Source organism: Aaosphaeria arxii (assembly GCF_010015735.1).
Source record: "Aaosphaeria arxii CBS 175.79 unplaced genomic scaffold BU24scaffold_4, whole genome shotgun sequence".
In the NCBI taxonomy this organism is placed as follows: domain Eukaryota; kingdom Fungi; phylum Ascomycota; class Dothideomycetes; order Pleosporales; genus Aaosphaeria; species Aaosphaeria arxii.
The window spans coordinates 2,890,589-2,907,878 of NW_022983477.1; the positions used below are offsets into that span (position 1 = coordinate 2,890,589).

General features: G+C 51.1%; 6 protein-coding genes across 6 annotated transcripts; 2 read left to right on the forward strand and 4 right to left on the reverse strand.

Moving 5' to 3' along the window:
* Nucleotides 1-3,921: 3,921 nt before the first annotated feature.
* On the reverse strand, nucleotides 3,922-4,758 carry BU24DRAFT_197528 (uncharacterized protein). The gene has a single exon (XM_033521781.1). It carries the CDS (start codon nucleotides 4,666-4,668, stop codon nucleotides 4,117-4,119), a length of 552 nt encoding a protein of 183 aa, XP_033384598.1. The 5' UTR covers nucleotides 4,669-4,758; the 3' UTR covers nucleotides 3,922-4,116.
* On the reverse strand, nucleotides 4,482-5,521 carry BU24DRAFT_422596 (uncharacterized protein). The gene has a single exon (XM_033528028.1). It carries the CDS (start codon nucleotides 5,154-5,156, stop codon nucleotides 4,728-4,730), a length of 429 nt encoding a protein of 142 aa, XP_033384599.1. The 5' UTR covers nucleotides 5,157-5,521; the 3' UTR covers nucleotides 4,482-4,727.
* A 1,251-nt stretch (nucleotides 5,522-6,772) lies between these two features.
* BU24DRAFT_197562 (uncharacterized protein) lies at nucleotides 6,773-7,556 on the forward strand. The gene has a single exon (XM_033521782.1). It carries the CDS (start codon nucleotides 6,997-6,999, stop codon nucleotides 7,546-7,548), a length of 552 nt encoding a protein of 183 aa, XP_033384600.1. The 5' UTR covers nucleotides 6,773-6,996; the 3' UTR covers nucleotides 7,549-7,556.
* Nucleotides 7,508-8,237, forward strand: BU24DRAFT_197523 (uncharacterized protein). Its single transcript, XM_033521780.1, has one exon. It carries the CDS (start codon nucleotides 7,635-7,637, stop codon nucleotides 8,100-8,102), a length of 468 nt encoding a protein of 155 aa, XP_033384601.1. The 5' UTR covers nucleotides 7,508-7,634; the 3' UTR covers nucleotides 8,103-8,237.
* Nucleotides 8,238-11,546: 3,309 nt separating this feature from the next.
* On the reverse strand, nucleotides 11,547-13,996 carry BU24DRAFT_197650 (uncharacterized protein). The gene is made up of 4 exons (XM_033521784.1): nucleotides 13,624-13,996; nucleotides 12,959-13,568; nucleotides 12,772-12,909; nucleotides 11,547-12,708 (listed from the first exon to the last, which is right to left on the reverse strand). The coding sequence occupies exons 2-4, from the start codon at nucleotides 13,501-13,503 to the stop codon at nucleotides 11,700-11,702; spliced, it is 1,692 nt and encodes a 563-aa protein (XP_033384602.1). The 5' UTR covers nucleotides 13,504-13,568; nucleotides 13,624-13,996; the 3' UTR covers nucleotides 11,547-11,699.
* A 2,187-nt stretch (nucleotides 13,997-16,183) lies between these two features.
* BU24DRAFT_197646 (uncharacterized protein) lies at nucleotides 16,184-17,012 on the reverse strand. The gene has a single exon (XM_033521783.1). The coding sequence runs from the start codon at nucleotides 16,907-16,909 to the stop codon at nucleotides 16,457-16,459; it is 453 nt and encodes a 150-aa protein (XP_033384603.1). The 5' UTR covers nucleotides 16,910-17,012; the 3' UTR covers nucleotides 16,184-16,456.
* Nucleotides 17,013-17,290: the final 278 nt, after the last annotated feature.

Here is a 17,290-nt window from a genome sequence, read left to right on the forward strand (position 1 = left end):
TATTCCAAAATCAGTCAATCGTTCGCTGGGTCACACTTTGACATCGCGAATCACTGTCCATACCAAGTCCAGCCGACTTCTAAATTCTATGCAAGAAGAACTCCTCTATCGATTCCATGCTGTGTCATTTGTTCTTTGTCGCCAACTTCCCTGAGACATAATTGCCTATCTCATAGCACCATACAAACATGCTTGATCAACTTCCGCCTTCCGTCCCTCAACATCAGTAGAATCCTCGATCTCGATCTATTCCACGCCGTGATGCTTTTTCTCGTACCAGCGCACCTCTATCCCACTTCTCTTTTGTTTGCCTAGCAGAAAGAAGTAGCGTATCCTGCGCACTCACGAGTGCTCTCTTTCGGAGCAGCCGTAGAAATTTGGAAGACAGGTCATCATCACTGTTCCACCTCCAGCCTTCAAGCAGTGTAGGAAAAGTTTGTTCTCACTGATGACCCTGAGCTCTCCGTTATGAATTCAAGAACGAGGAATGGTGCACCCCCTCGTAGCTACTTCCCCACCTTGACGGTCACCAGTGCTACTACATTCACCGTTCATCTCGGGGCAGAAAGAGTCCAGCATATCGATCAATTCATCACACATCCGTCTTCACTGAGTCCCACAATTTTGTCATGTCCCACGCTCTACCACTACTTTGCCCGACTCGAGCATGCTGGTTTCGATATACCAACACCCTTACCCACCTCACTCCATTCATAACCATCTATTCGTCTACCATTCTATCAATCTATCCATGACACAATCCCCCCTCACCACTCCCCTCAACCGCAAAGAAAAGGCCAGCGCAAATGGACGCCGGAACCGACGAGGTCAACGTGTTGAATTAACGACAAGAAATCTAAGCTTTGGGGGCCAGAGTGGAGGCATGAGGTAGATAACGTAGGCTGGTGTGGTTGGTCAGTCAAGGAACTGGATGTTAGGGTTGGTGTGGTGATGGGTGGAGATGGAAGTAGAGATGGTTGATGTGTGAGTCGGGGAATGGATGAAGTGACTGATGAAGTAATGAAGTTGTGATGTAGGGTTGGTAAATCAGTTAACATGTTGTTCACTGAATCAATACTCTTCACTGAACCATCACCCTTTACTCAAATATCATCCTTTACTCAACTATTACCCTTCACTGGATTAATACCCTTCACTGAATTAATACCCTTCACTGAATTAATACCCTTCACTGAACTTCACTAAATCAATCAGACTATTAATGAATTAGTTTAATACTGGCCTATTACTTGTAGGTTTAAACACTATAACAATTACGAGTACCTCCTACCTATAAACTCTACCTCTCGTCTTTGTGATACAAGTTGAATTCTAGCCGCAACTATTCAGTCTCGCAGAAAAGGCGAAAGAAAAAAAGGAGTACCTATGTCGAAATAACTGTAGTAGTTCATCTCATTTTCATCTGCACCTTCAAAGCCTACAAACTCACTCCACATTGGCGACAGTTAATCCCATGGTTCGTTTCACTTAGCCTTCAGTAGTAGCTATCGACAACGAACAAAGACGCGGAATACGAAGACTACCTCTCCAGAAGATACTCATCCCCATTACTGTACTCTTAATTGCCCTCTAACTTTCCTTACATTAGTCACACACTGAGATCGAGATATTGTCAGTGAATAGACTGACGCTATACCAACATACCCACCTACAATCCATTCCCTGAGCCTCTCATAACCAAGTAGCCAATCTAGCCAAATTAACTGAAACTTCAGAAAGAGAAAAAGGAACAGAGAAAGGAAAGAGTAGAAATAAACCTAATTATTCACACTCTATGCACCTACTCATCCACCTACCTACTCTTGATCTAACCATTCTGTCACAGACTCTCCCTTCCCTCCTTTCTTTCTGGTGTTGTTAGCTTCAAGAAAGGAAAGGAAAATTAAAACTATTCACACCGGCTAACATTCCCTTCTCTTTGGTCTGTGAAAAGTAAGGAGGGGAAGAAAAGAAGGTGTAAGTTGTCTTGTGAAGTGGGTTTCTACGATGTAGATTTATTTGGGATTTTGGATACATATCATACCATCGATACTTTTTTTTGTACCTATTACAGGGAGAGAAGGAGCAGCTTTTAGAGATATCTTATCTACTCGTTCATATTTCAAAGACTAGATCGTGAATAGGATAGTGTAGTTATAGGAGGAAGGAAGTATATCTGTATATCTGTATTCCTGTATATCTGCATGTCTATATGCATCCAAAACGCAAGACAAGACAAGAAAAACCGGCCTTATACACTTTCAATTAACTGCAAGTACACCCTTCTCTTGAAATTTACCTCCTGTAATTGATTTAATACCTCTCATCTATACAGATCTCCTTTCACGGGGTAGAATAGGACGTAACTCTAACAAGATGTATACAGATGTGTATGCATTTTCTTTTACGTGTTTTTAGAATTTATGTGTAGATAATGGCATCAGGGAACAGAGTCTCTATTGATATGTCCTAGAGAGAACAAAAGGAAGGAAAGGAAGGACCGTAGGTATGTCCCAAGTCCAATTCCCAGTTCAAGTTGATGTCACACACCGCGTGCGGTACGAAATACCACACGACACTCCTTAGCACCAAAGGAAAGACATAACCACCAGCCCAACATCTCCTCGCAATCAAAAGCCACCTCAACACTCCAACGATCCCACCTTCAACAAACCCTCCAACGAAAACCCAAAAGCCCACAATTTCCCACCCGCATCGGCTCCCTACGTCATCACCACACCTCCCGTCCCCACACTGCATGCCCACTGCTGATATCCCTCCCTCCCTCCCTCCATGCAGGCATCCACTCAGCCACACGGAAAGACGCTACTTCGTACATTACATGTATGCACATAACATGTCAGATACTGACATGTCGCACACGGCCGAAATGTCGACGCTGTGTCTCCTTCGCACGGCATGGGCTCTAGAACGTCAAAATGTACGCCGTATGCACGCAGCAAAACGGTAATCTCCCTGAAAATGTTGAAAAGGCAATGGGAGATTGATCAAATTTCGAGGATGGGGCGTGTGGCGTTTTGATGCGCGTTGTGTGGTGGTGCAAAGGGCCTAGGTACGAGTACGCAGTTGTTCTACTTTCACGTGTCGGGATGGGAACAGTGTCGGTCGGGATTACGATGCATTGCGGCGTTGTTTAAGCAACAAGATAATAGCCATCTCATCGAAGGACGTATGTATGGGTCTGTATTGCTATGAGGGAGAAGAGGTGTGTGTAGGGGGAGGATTGGAATACATGTTTTCCGGATCTTTGGTCGGAAACGAAATGAACATCATACCTGGTTGAGTACCGAAGGCATGGGTAATTCAATGGGGCGTGAGCGGCGAAGTTCAACGTAAAGGTCCTCTGTGCAATTCGCATTATTATCGGTATGTATGCATGTCTGCAGGTGATTGCATTGACGTATGCATTGCAAGAGTATGAGATTTGCGGAGGTACGCACTTGCACATCATTATCGTCACCCCCCATCATCATCGTCCATCGTCGCAGTTACACAAACAATCCCGCCCTGCGTAAGCGTTGGGCGCAAGAGGAGAGCGATTGGGGGAAATGGAGGACAAGACAGAAAACGTCCGGAAGCTTTTCGCCATCACATTCCGTGCCTGTCGGTTTGCTTCGCTCTGCGCCACGCGGAACAGACGTTTCCGTTGTGCAGCAGCAAGCAAGAAGTCATATGTCGTGTCCAAGACTAAGTTGTGCTGCAGCATGCGCAATGCCTAAGTGTAAGTGCAAGTACACAGCAGCAGCAGTAGCTTAACATAGTTTGTTTCCGAACCTGGCCCTGGGAAAATGTGGAAAAAAAGAAATTGAATAAAATATTGAAAGGCTACACGACAGAAAGCCCAACCCAACCTCGAACCCAATGCACCATTTCTTGCAATAATTCCAGAGAATTGTTGAATACTACCATGAGGTCCTCGGGACTTGAAGCTGCCAGGAGTTCAGGTAACTACTACAATGAGAGCGGTGGGCGCATGTGGATGGTGCTGCTCGCTCGCCATTGGTGCCATTATTTTTCTTCTTCCTCTTTTGCACGGCCGCGGCAGACGGCGTACGGACACAAGCTCGAGCAAGCCAGCAGGCAGGCAAGTAATGGCTAGCGAGATGTATGCGGGTTACATATTCTCGGACGGGCTTGTACTGAAGGGGGCGGAATGACGCTTTTGTAGGTGTAGGAGCCCGAGAGACGGGACTCAGAGGTTAGGGGGTCGTTGTGCTTGAGGCGTGGAATGCCCAATGGTGATGCGGCAACGAACGAATGTGACTGGTGGGAGGTGATGCTGATGATGATGGTAGTGATGGTGATGGTGATGGAAATGGGTGTTGGCGAGTTCACGCCGCTTTTACGACGGATGAGGCTTGCGCTTTCGATGTAATCCGAAGCTAACGATTCTTGTGCCATGTACGGTATAATACGAGGGGAATGCATGTACAGTACATACTGTGTATCGTCCCTAGTGAATGGTGAGTTCAATCCTAACGTACGTCGTGTAGCACCCGCCGACGATGAGATTGATCTACACATTTGACAGGTGAATGCTGTTGCGCACTCTTCTTCTGCACCTTCTACTCCGTACTTCTCCTTTTTCATCGGATGCACCGCATGCGAATGCTGCTGTACATAGGTACACTGCTGTACGGAACACATCCACCGATCCTAACGGTTCGGGAGGTTGCATGAAGGGGCTTGTACGATCAGCGAACGAGTCAAGCACAAGTCTCGGAGAACAAGAGCTGCAGGACGCACGGCACGAACATACCAGGCCAGGGCAGTCTCCCTTCCTCCACCCCCCCTCCCACCTCCCACAAGGCCCGCCGTGAGCAGAGCACTAAAGGACGCCTCTCGCGAGCCTTTTTGATCCTTTTGGCACCGTCGAACGACACGACACGACAAGACACGATGGATGCGGACGGGGAATAGGAAGGTCGGGAGACCAAACCCAACACGTCCATGTCCCTACCCACCCATAGACGAGGGAGATTGGTGTTTGAAGTCGTACTCCACTCTCGTAGCACGAGCATCGCGAGGGTCCCTGGGGATAGAAGAAACGATAGATTCGCGATAAGAAAGGACCACTCTTGAACAATGCGATTGATGCGCCGTGTTTCTGGGTGTGTCCAGCCCGCGATGGGCATTGTTTTTTCTTCTTCTTTTGGTCCATGCTGCTGTCTAGGTTCATAGCAGTAACCACACATTCATCGGCCACACCATTCTCCTACGAATACAACGAATTTCCTTGCTCTTTCGGCCGTTTGGGGTTTCTTGCATCTTGCGACGCCATCTTCATCCACCATCAGCTTTGGCTCGGTCTTGGACGTGGTCCCTGCTGCTGTCAGTACAGTCGCCGACTGGTCACAAGCCGGATGTCTAACATGTGAGCGTGTCGGCAGCAGCAGCCCATACCTGTTTCAAGGTGCAAGCTGGTACATCACCTCAAGTCTAGGTGAGTATGATTGTTACTATTGGCGGCGGCGCATTGTTGTTCGGCACGTGATTCCGCGAGAAGCTCGAAAAGGTGTTCCACCAATCCAAACCATCGCTGACCTGCGCCCCAACGATGTACATGCGTGTGAGGGAGCGAAAGAGAGAGGGTGAGTAAGAGAGAAAGATGGTGTGTGTGTGTTAGTGTGTGAATACGGAAAGAAACGAACATCCTCAGACGAAACGGAACCAGCTCCTCCCCCAATAGCGAAACACACTGTATCCAGGAGTAGGAGGTAGCATCGCCTTCGCCTTCTCGTTCCGACTACGTCCTACAGTCTACACACTCCAAGTACACAGTGCACATTCACTATTAGACCATCGCCGGATCGACTGCGGTGGCCTGTCAACCCAAAAGACACCTGCTTCTTTCTGGTTGTCATGCATTATTCTACACCACGCTCACCCTTTCGGACATTGGCGTCTCGCCTGCCGTTAACACATGAAGCCGGCGTGCAATGGACGGTAGCCTGTAGGACCTAAGTATGTGGTATGTATTGATTGTATCATGTCGCATTCGGATTTTGCATATGCATTTCTCTGATCTAACCCCACAAAATCCTTCAATAATACCTCTTCCGTTCCCATGATGATGTCCCTAAGTCCGGGGTGGGGGGAAATGGCAGTGGAGTGTACTCGGTGCTGATCAGTCCTTCGAGCGGATCTTCGTCTTAAGGTACCGCCGCATTTCGCATCTCACTGCCAATAAAACTATCCCCTTGGAGTGTGTGTGTGCGTTGCGTGCGCGCGCGAGGCAGGGCAGGTCAGGGCAAGGCAAAGCAAAGCAAAGCAAGTCTATTCAAGACAAGACAAGGCTAACGCGGGAGCCATCGATCCGCCTCCATATGGGATGCCAGTACAGACGGAGTACCCTTTTCTCCATCATTCACATCATTCGCATCGTAGAGCTCGCTGCCCAGATACGAGGTCTTACTCATCAGTGATCAGGAACGGCGTCCCGCAACGCCTCCTGCGCGACATGCACCACACGGACAATTCTTTTCGTTTCCCTACTGGGCCTCTCTTAAGACTCCTACTATTGTGATCGTCTCCTCTCCTTGCCTGTGCCTGCTTACTTCATTCCCTTCGATCCGGTCAGCGCGCGATATGCGACCATACAATACTGTACGTTGTAAGGGTTCAAGCATGTACATACGTTGCAGTCGCTTCATGCACTCCAGATCATGAAAGCGAAAAAGAGGCGCTTTCGGATCAACTTACCGACGGTTCGATACGAATGAGGTTTGCATACCCCGATCTGAGCTCAAGCGTGAGCCCTAGATGAGGGATGGAGCTTGGTTTCTTGTGGCCAAATGTTCATTCGTTCAGCCTCATGCTCGAGCTCAAGGAGAGAACACAGGGCGCGTGTGCACGCGCTCGCTCGATCTAAACTGTACTCGTTCTGCTCCGGGGAAAGACCTTACATAATATCCTCCATGCTGGACCATAGTACCAAGTTTGTATTCTCGAATAACCTGATGGAAGTCGTACAGAATGGTCTGGAAAACCCCAATCACACCGCCACATTCAATCTCGATGGTTCATCACATAGTCCTGTCCAATCCCACTCCCGTCCTGTCCATCTCCATCCCAGGCGTAAATGAATGCAAGCAAGCAAGCAAGAGAACAAGCAAAGAAGAGGATCAAGCAAGCAACAGGAACAAGGCCAAACCCTACCAAACCATATCATGGTCTGATCACAAGACCTCCCCACGTCGACCCGATCTTCTCGAAGCCTTGGAGGAAGACAGCCGGTTGTTGTCTACCGCCGACCATTCCCATTCGCTGCTTCGTCCCGGCCGAACAGCAATTAAGCCTAAGATCTACGACGACGAAGATGAGGAAAAAAATCACCCGCGGCTCCATGTCCACGACCTAGTCCTTGTCCATCTGCAATCACACTCACAGACACAGCATAGTCAGGCCACGATCCTTGTCGCCGTGCCCTCCTCACCCACAGTAGAGTACTACCACCCCAGACCAAGACTCAAGACCCGGCCTTCATCAATCAATCTCCAGCTGTACAAGCAAGGCCAGGCAATCTAAATCTCTCCCACCTGCATCAGCGAGAGAACTGTGGATATGGCTCAATCAACCGCAGATGCGGCTCGACTTGCCTTGCAATAACTCTAATGAACTCTAAAAAATCCACCTCCATCATCCCACACCCTCCCCTCCGCATTATTGTCACTGCTGGTCCGTCTGCTCGTTTGCATGCATGCAATAACGCTACCCTCGCCCTTGACGAAGACCAGCCGAACGAGAGGGAGAGAGAGCAGCCTATAGTAGAATTCTCCCGCCATCCAAGCTGCCCCGCAAAAAGCAGCCAGACAGAATCCGAACGAGACAAGCCTGCTAACCATCCATCAGCGTCTGGTGCAGGCGAAAAAGAGACCTGGGGTAAAAACAGAACCTCAATCAAATTCACCACGCTATCACAAACCTGCATGAAGGAGCCGCTTTATGCTCCCCTCATCTTCGACATCCCCACACAAACCACCTCTCGGCGCAAAGGGTCAGCATCATCAATCACTACTTGTCTAGTTGTAGTAATCCGAACATCATCTCTCGCACATACTTACACACGGATAGCATGGTAGGGCAATCGCGCTACTAAGGAGAAAATAACCAAACTTTAACCCTCCTATGCACCACAGACCGATCAAAACTCTTCAGAAGGGTCCTCGGAAAGCCAATTTATCCATCCTGTCCTTCCATCCCGACCCCATGCCGTCTCTATCCCCCTCTTTCCCCAGATAATAATATACGAATGGAAGGCTGCACGGAATGCGGTCCCTGAGCCATAGAAGCCAACCGATCGAATCATTGGTAGTATCAGCATCGACAGTCACACAAAGCGGAGAGAAAATTCAACCCCCCACACCAAGTTGATATAAATGCATCTGGGGTAAAATAGAAACATCAGACATCAGGACATGGAGGACATGGAGACGGAAGTTCCCATGTGCAAGTTCATTTCCGTCCAGTCCAGTCCCGTCCGCACCCACACGCACGCACACACACAACACCAAGAGAGAGAGAGAGAGAGAGAAGAAAAAACCTCCATGCAGCTTGACTGACCCCCATACAACCCTAGAAAGTGTGGAGATGGAGAGAGCACACATAGATTGCTCCTCCCTCCCCTAGTAACTATCTACAGTAGTACAACAACCCCATCCCCCTCACCGTTCTAAACGTGATCGATCATGTGCAGCATTTCCATGGAAGCAGATCCCCTCCCCTCCCTTCCCTTCCCTTCCCGTTCCCCTCACCCAACCTAACCTTAGCACATCTTCCCGCTCTCGTGTACGAGAAGCCGTATATTGCCAGACCCTTACTTCCTTCGAAGGCGTCCTTACCCGTCCGACCTGCTTTGTCGATCAGGGAAAATTGAATGGGGGGACTAGCTAGCTGAGTTGAGGACGGATGATCGGTCGGATAGAACGCAAGATGCTTGGTGGGATAGTGGCACGGGGGATGCGATGTGTGCAGATAGGTATGGAACATTCTTCCGCAGCAGTAGTCCTCCAGTCACCTTCGCCGTAATTCAAGCAAGCAAGCAAGCAAATCATGCAGAGGCAAAGTAAGTGTCCACATACCCGCATACGTGCATCCCGCATACACACCTGTCCTTGTCTTTTCCCCCCTCTCCTGCTCTTTGCTTTTACGAGAGAGAGAGAGAGGAGAAGGGGGGACCCTGGAATCCAGGAACGACAGCAGCGGAGCGTCGGAAAAATCTATTCGATGAGTGTTTCCCTCCCCCATTCGCCCCGCATGAAACGGAAATCTGCAGGTGTTGGTGCTTCTAGAGGTTTGTATTATGGAGGGGTCACATGTTCTGCGAAAGACGGGAGGACTCAGAGTATCGCATTTAGCAGTAGCCTGGCAGTAGGAGTAGCATTAACGGTGAATGTTAAGTCAGATCATATCACTGCCTTATTCTCATCAACAAACCCGAACCCGAACGCAACTGGTACCGAACTCTAGTATGTATGTAGTGTGGCGGCAAAACAAGTTGTTAGTAGACTAAGATGAACGATCTCGCCTCCGCCTCGCCTCTGCCTCTTGAAATCTTTCGATCATGAGCCGGGCCCAGCAGAACCGAGAGACCTGGACTGGTGGCTAAAACTACTTGTCCGAGGAGGGACTGGGAGGTTCTGGCTCCGGGTTTGGAGGGAGGGGACGGGGAGGAGGCGAGGAATAATGAACGTAGGTGGATTATTTGTGCGCGAGATCTTTGATCGAAGGATTGACTATGTGCTCTTCGAATACGGTGGGCATGGGCAGGCATGTACTTGGGGAGAATCTTGTGGAGGGATGGATTGGCTTTCTTTTCCTTTTTCTTCGGATGTGCTCCGTATGGAGGTACTTGATATTCTTCCTTTCTTTTTTAAAGATGCTGGGAAGATAGAAGAGAGCGAGAGCGCGGACATGCTCGCAGTTGAGATCGAACTTGTTCATCAGGCTTGAAGTCAAGTAGGAGTGAAGATGGAAAGACATTTGTTTGTTTTTCCTTTGTGTTGCGTGGTACACACACATACAGACATAGATAACTATACGGAGTACAGAGTAGACATCACACATTTTGCGTGCGCTGGCTGGCTGGCTGGCTGGCTGGCTGGCACAGTGCCTGCCGGACCGACTGAGTGCGTTGTGTACTTAGCATGCACAACTACTACATCCCCACTGGCCTCCATGTATACCTAGGTAGATACTTACAGCGTATTCTATTACCCCCTTCTCCAAGCCCCAAACAAGACGAACTTTGTACCTCTCGTACTCTCATGCCCTCCGTCCCTCGTTATTCCCGAGCACAAAACCCTCGCACTCCTACAGTCTGTAACCTCATGCAGCAAACAAGCAAGCAAATCACCGTCTCATCTCCGATGTCGCCTGGCATCTCAGTCGAGAATTGGAAGTGAAAATTTTTGTGGAGAAACGAAACGGGGTTGCAAGGCAAAGGCATGGTCTGTACATACGTACATACATGAGTGCAGTAGTCAACTGTATGTATCTGTACTGTATACGGTATGTACAACGGTCGCTTGGATATTAAGGTACGTACCTAAAACGGAGCACCCGCCAACCACGCACCCCCTCCGATCCAATCCCATCCCCAGCCTCAGCCTGAGCCCCCGGCGCTGTGTATTTCGCCTTCGCGCCTGCGACGCTATGCTGTCGCCTCCCAATAATTAACGATCGCATGTCTTTGTATTTCCCGATGGCAAAAATGTTAATGGGGGAGGGGAGACGGGGGGAAGGGAAGATTGCGTGGGGTGGGGGGTGCGCCCGTGGGTGACGGCCCACTTTTGCATTGCTATTTGGGGTAGAGAGGCGGGCGCCTCGAGACATCTGAGTGTGGTGGTGGGGATGAGATGGGATGATCAAGGCATGCACAGGAAGATAGAAGATTTTTGGTTGTCATTAACTCGTATTTCATTGTTGTTTTACCCCCCTGTTCTGCACTGGCAAACTTGAAGCTTTTGTGCAGTGTCGGGGCTTTTGTTCAGGTATATATGGTTGTCGTTTAGAAAAGAAGTAGAAGGATAAGGAAAAAAAGAAGACAAGGTGGACCGGCTGTTATACCCTTACCCCAGTAGAATCGGAATCAGACAAAATTTGTACGACAAGAAGAGAAAAAATAAAATAAAACGGTGCTCCACCACTGACTGTCTCGGAGAGTGGTGGACCCGGAAAGAAAGTAGATACAAGAAGGGTATCCAGGCAGTGCAGCTGGCTCTCTGCAGAAGTGAGAAAAAAATACAAACAAGGCAAGGCCCGTTTCCAACAGGGAAGCAGGAAGGAAGACAAGGTCAAACTCCGGTCCGATCCAGGGAAGAAACGCGAAAACACAGCGGACGCCAGCGACCCACCCGAGGTTTCGGAACGCATGACAACGCAAATGGCGCAGGAAAAGAAGAGGGAAGTGTGAAACAGCCACCAAGGGCGTGATATCTCGATCGAAGAAAAGTAAATGTCAATGTGCGCAGTGCAGCAATCAGACAAGGTCCATCCATAGCCGTCAAATCATACAGACCAGATCGAACATGGCCGCATTTCCATCCCATAGCTAGCCATCCGTGTTTCGTAATGTCGTCTTTTACGCTTTTGTGCCAAATTTCAAAGTTAATCCCGCCCAAAATAACCAACTAGTCCCACACAAAAACGCCTTTGAATAACGTGAGCCACGCATTCCCTCAGTAGGAATGTGATAATTGGTCGTTGGAGTCGTCGGTGTCTTGATTGGAGTTCTCAATCACCTCACCCAGAACGGCGCCTACACCCGGATACTGATCGTTCTGGCTTGAATCGTTCCGTAGGTACGAGTTCTGGAAGGATGTAATGTGGTGCGGTGCGCTGAGCTGCGGCATGGCGAAGCTCTGTGGAGTGACCAAAGGCGAACTTGTGTAGGTAGGGAAAGTAGCTGTCTGGGGTGTAGTTGAGCTGCGGCTGGGAGTGTAGTGGGTGCTCAGCTCGATGCGGCGTGGTACGCTGCCAGAGAACGACCGCATCCGTGAATTGCTGGATGCTTGGAACCCCGGCACGGGAGAGTATGAGTATCCAAGGCCGTATGGCATCATAGAGCTTGAGTATGACCGTTGGTTGTGATCACCCCCTAGAGATGGCCGCTCGAGATGGCCAGTGGAGTCGGCTGAGCTCAAGCCAGAGTCATGTCCGTGTGTGTAGCTCATGCTTGCTCGGAGGGGTGAAGACAGAGACTCTGCACGGCTTCTGACCACTCGATCAGCATGAAGGGAGAGGCGAGGGATGCTGTGATGTGCCGCGTATGCTGGGGCGCCGCTGGTCGACATGGAGAACGGGTTCGACGTTCTGGGACTGCCTTCCAGCTGTGTAGAGGGGAAACCGAATGGCGAACCCTCGTGGGCGGATACTGGCGATAGTGTGTCGGTGGCAGATTGTGGTGGCGTGAAGGTGAAGCCTCCGAAAGCTGGGCTGATGCCTGTTGGTGAGATGTGGGAGTCCATAGGTCCGCGTCGGAGGGTGTCGATGCTCAGAGGGCGCATCATGTTGCCTTCGGGAAAGCCTGGAGTGAAAGAACCGGGAGAAGTCAAAGGAGTTCCGAGCCCATGGCCACTTCCGAAAGGAGAGTGCAGGGCCTGAGCCATATCGAAATCCTCCGGCAAGGCCCTTGACCTCATCATACGCTCGCGGTCGTCGCTAGTGAGTCTCTTGAGTTTGGCTCGCCTTTATTCGGGTCAGTGAATCCACATTCGAATGTGTCGCATCCTTTTTAGCTCCTTCACTCACCTGTTCTGGAACCAGACCTGAACCTGTCGTGGGCTAAGGCCAGGAATTTCTCGGGCTAAGCGCTCACGGTGAGCGGCATCTGGATGTGCCTGTCGAGCAAACTCGCTCATGAGAAAGCGGGTCTGATTGTGGGTAAGCCTAGTGTGAGGGTTAGCAGATGTTGTTCGAGGTCTATTGGGATGCCTACCTGAACCGCTTCATCTTGCGCTTCTGAGCCCGGAGCTCGGCTGCAGAGATGGGGGGTTTGTCTTCATCCTTGATCGAGTCATCGCAAAGGTCGTCCTTGTCGTCAAGGATAATCTCATCACCCTGCGGATCGCTCCTGTCGCCATTGAGAGGATCATGGGGCGATGGTGGAGTCAACCTTGATACAGGGCTAGCAGGAGCTGAACCACCAAAGGTGACCGTTGGCATATCAGTCGTGTCGAGCTCATCGATGTTACTAAGACCGACCCGGGTAGGAGACGAACACCCGTTGGTTAGACTGTGCTTAGTGTCGAGAGAGTACGGGAAGCTCTTGTGTGTGCGAAGCAATGGGCGCTTCAAATCGAAGTTATGCCCGTTAACTTCGGCCTGAAGCAGCGCCATATCGCTATCAGAGTGTGTAGAGGCGGCGTCCAGTGCCTTGATGTCCGAGGATGGCCAGTCGTTCTCTGCAGGTGTCGTGCTGTACACAGACATACGCGGCGAGCTTGGCGGAGAGAGCGGAATGAAAAGGTTTCCGTCCACCATTGGCACCTTTCAAAGATGGATATCGGGGAGTTTAGTTGTAATTAGCTCTAAGGCTGCACCGTTCCCTAGTAGACTGCATAGTCAGCAAACGGTCAGAGCGCAGACGCTCGAGTTGCCTACCTTGAACTGCCCGAAATATAACCTTTGATTACACCGGAGAAACGAAGCGGGTGACCTCTGAGCTTATTCCCTTTCACTGTACTTGCACCGTGTAGCTCGGATCGAGAACGAGATGAACTGTCCACGAACAGGCTACAGGAGGAAAGGATCTGATAGCAGTTTGCCACACACACTTGATCAGTCTCCAAGCCCAGTGCGGGGTTGGAAGCGGGTGATCGGCGAAGAAAGAAGAGGTGTTTGCGATGCTTTAAGAACAGTATCGATAGTATAGGTAGCTCAATGCGTTAAGGTCGCAGGTCTGTTTGGGACAAACAGATCTGAGAGTGCCGTGTTGAAGAGGATTGGGTTGCTGATATGCAGAATCAAGGCTGAATTGAATGGCTGATGTCGCACCCCCCAAGTCAGGATTGGGGCGCGGTGGTCTGGTGTAACCTTTACTCGAAATAGAAGTTGTCGAAGGGGGAGAGTGTGATACCGTAGGCCCAAGGAAAGACTGACGGTGACCGAATGATGTGAAGAGTGAAGGTAAGAAGACAGCTAGCTCGATATATGTGCAAGCGTCCAGAAGTTCTGGTCAACTGTACCTTGCCCTTTGCTAGAGAGCTCAGGAACGCGCCGGAGGCTATATCAGCGATGGCAGCAGGGGAGGGACGGACAGATCATTCAGACAGAAAGGGCTTGACGGCACTTTGGAGGTTGACGATCCGGATAAATCGAGGTTAAGGGAGGTCCAAAGGCTGGGGTCAGACCACTGCCAGGGCAGCGTCCTCTTAGGGAAACATGATATCCTTCGAGGATCTGGAGCCAGTTTGTTACACCACGAGAGGCGTGACAGACCTTGAGGGCAGCAAGACCCCCAGTGCAGAGGGGAAGAATACAGGGGTGCGGTACCTCGGGACGTGAGCCTTCAAGATGTAGGGATAACGGTGCAACTGCTGGCGAATCGACGGACGATGCAATTCGGTGTGCTGGCCCCTACAAGGGTGTTCTTCTCGAAGGAGAATGTGAGCAGTGCGCGAACATTGACGACGCCCACGGCATGCAGAATGCGCAGAGAGGGGCCAGGGGTCCGTGAGAAAACCGCCGACGAGCAAGGCCTTCGCCATGGCGTGGAGCAATCGCAAGTCGAGGCAGATGGGGATACCATTATTGGCAGATGCATGGCCATAGCACAACGGGAGCTCCAGGCATAGTGACATGGATGCTACAGGGCTCGGCAACGCTTGTTGCGGGGACTCGCTGCTTTAGAGGGAGGTCCGTGGGCACTGGCGCTGGGTGTGGTGTGTGCTGGATGCCGCCGATGGTAGTGGGAGTGGTGGAGCATCTCGGTGGTGGTGGTGATGGTGAGAAGGGTGGAGGAGAGGAGGTACACCATTCCACGCGTGGTGCAGCGTGCTCACCATGCTACACCATGCTCGCTCCTATGCTGTCGAGCTGTTGAGTAACCATTGTGACCTTGCCAACTTGTGAGCGTGCCTATCAAACCTCAATGGGTCACCCGCTGTGGCTTGAAAACAATGCCTTCTCCTCACATTTCGCAACAGCCACGGCCATGCTTGATGCTCCCCCGAGATTGCGTCAGGAACATCGTCAGCCTTGCAACCTCTTTTTTGAGCCGCCCATGGCGCCCACTACGGTGCATAAAGGCCGAACCTCTTCGGGCGTCAAAGGAGCCGGCGCCCGCGTCCTAAACAGAGCACAAGTTTGCTCTGTCAGATAGCTTACAGGATTGTACTGTAGCTCGCTGGATTGGTGGCCCTGCTGCGACCATTACACTCCAGGGCTCTGCCAGTACCCTTTCACCCTCTGTACGAAGTACTGCTAAGGGCACTGCACCTGCGCGATCGGTGCAAGTGAGGGCGCCTAGTGTACAAAGTGCTGCCAATGGGAGCGCAGAGAACGAGCGACAGATCTGGCTGGCCGATGAGATCCAACGGCCAAAAGCTCGGCCCGCTCCGGGAAAATGCTGCTTCCAGAATATTGCAAAGGGCTACTCGACGTCACGCAGGTATAGCGCGGCAGCACAGCAGGACTGTTCATACCTAGGGATACCTAGGTAATCGCCCGGTGGTGGTTGACGGCGTAACGTTGGACACAACGTGACCATCGACTGGGTCGCGGTGTTGTGCCGGGGCACACCAGAGTGGGTTCATTAGACACCCAAGCAGCCGGCATGAGAACATGTTGTTGTTTGGCTGGGTGAGGCGGCTACAATTTCCTTTAATCCAGACGCAGGGGCGATCCGCTCTCGCCAGGCCATGATCGCTGCAAAACAACAAGCCACCCATTACCCATGGCCCATGGCTGTCATGGCCGTCATGGCGCGTTGAACACCTTCCGCAGTGATCAGCAGCCAGGTATGGATTCGAGCGCGAGCCTGAGGGCGCCCGGCCGCCGTTCCAAAAGCAGACGTTCAGCCGATACGCTATTGTATGTTGGCAGCGAGTACTCTGTGTGTGTGTGTGTGCCGCGCAGGCGCGGACGGATAAGCGAGTATTTGCGACGAAACAGGTGTACTAATTGCTTGTTCTAAATCATTCTGTGTATGCACAGTTTAGGTAGCTCAAAGACAGCGCAGGAAACGCAACGGCACAGTCCTCACGGCACCAAGCATAGTTAGTTTCTAGTTTCCAGTTTCCAGTTTGCACCTTTGTTTTCAAATGCTGGCAATGCGGCGTGTGCATGTTTGTGAGCGTTATCCAGTGTAAGCGTGGACGTATGCAAGCACCTTGAAGCAGACGGGCGACGCTGGTGGTTTCGTGCACCGAAAATAGTCGCAATCTCAGTGAGCAATGCCAGTGGAGGTTTCCCACCACCACCACCATGTTCTTGTTCATCCCGCTGCCTCTCCATACAATGCCAAGCCGTGGTTCGACGGGCTGACCCCATGAGCGGTCACGGACGGCCGCCGCACCGCGGGCAGGGGAAATGAGAGGAGCATACGGTTCGAAACCACCCACCTTTGCCCGACTCCACTGCGGTTATTTACATAGCTGACTGGCCAGATGGAGGTTTGATGGCCGCCATGGATGCTTCGCTTGCACTTGACAAGCTTGAGGCGGGCGTGGAATCGTAGTGAGCTCGCAGAGGCTCCCACATTGTTGTCGGTACACGGCGACAGGGTCGATGGCAGCAGAGTGACAGGGCTCCTCAGACGCGACGATGCACAGAGTTCCCTTTCATTTCGGGACGCTGCAGAATCGCCCACTTCAATGGTCTCGATATGCTGACAGCGCATTCTCAATGAGCCTGAAGTTCGGCCAATATTTGCGATGCACCCCATCATCGCACCCGCTGGTTGTTACTCATTACCCCCCGGGCCGCCCTCTACCACTATTTGCGTGCAGCAATAGAATGAGTGCCGGGCAGCAGCACATAGCGAGCCAGGAACTGCTCGCCGTGCTCCTCGGTTCTTCGAGAGTGTTGCAGAGCTTGAGCCTGGCACAACTGTGCGATTTCCTGGAGTGAGTTCAATCATCCAGGTCACAATTCATCAAGCTGCGGCGCAAGCCCTATGGATCCATCCGCGCCGCAATCTTCCACCTAATCGCCATTCGTGGCTGTTGCACTTTGAGTGGCTCAGTCGAACAGAGGGTATGCTGAGAAAATGCTCTGCTGCCGGGTCACGATCGTATCGATATCGTGGAGGATCGCTCGGGGTCATGCA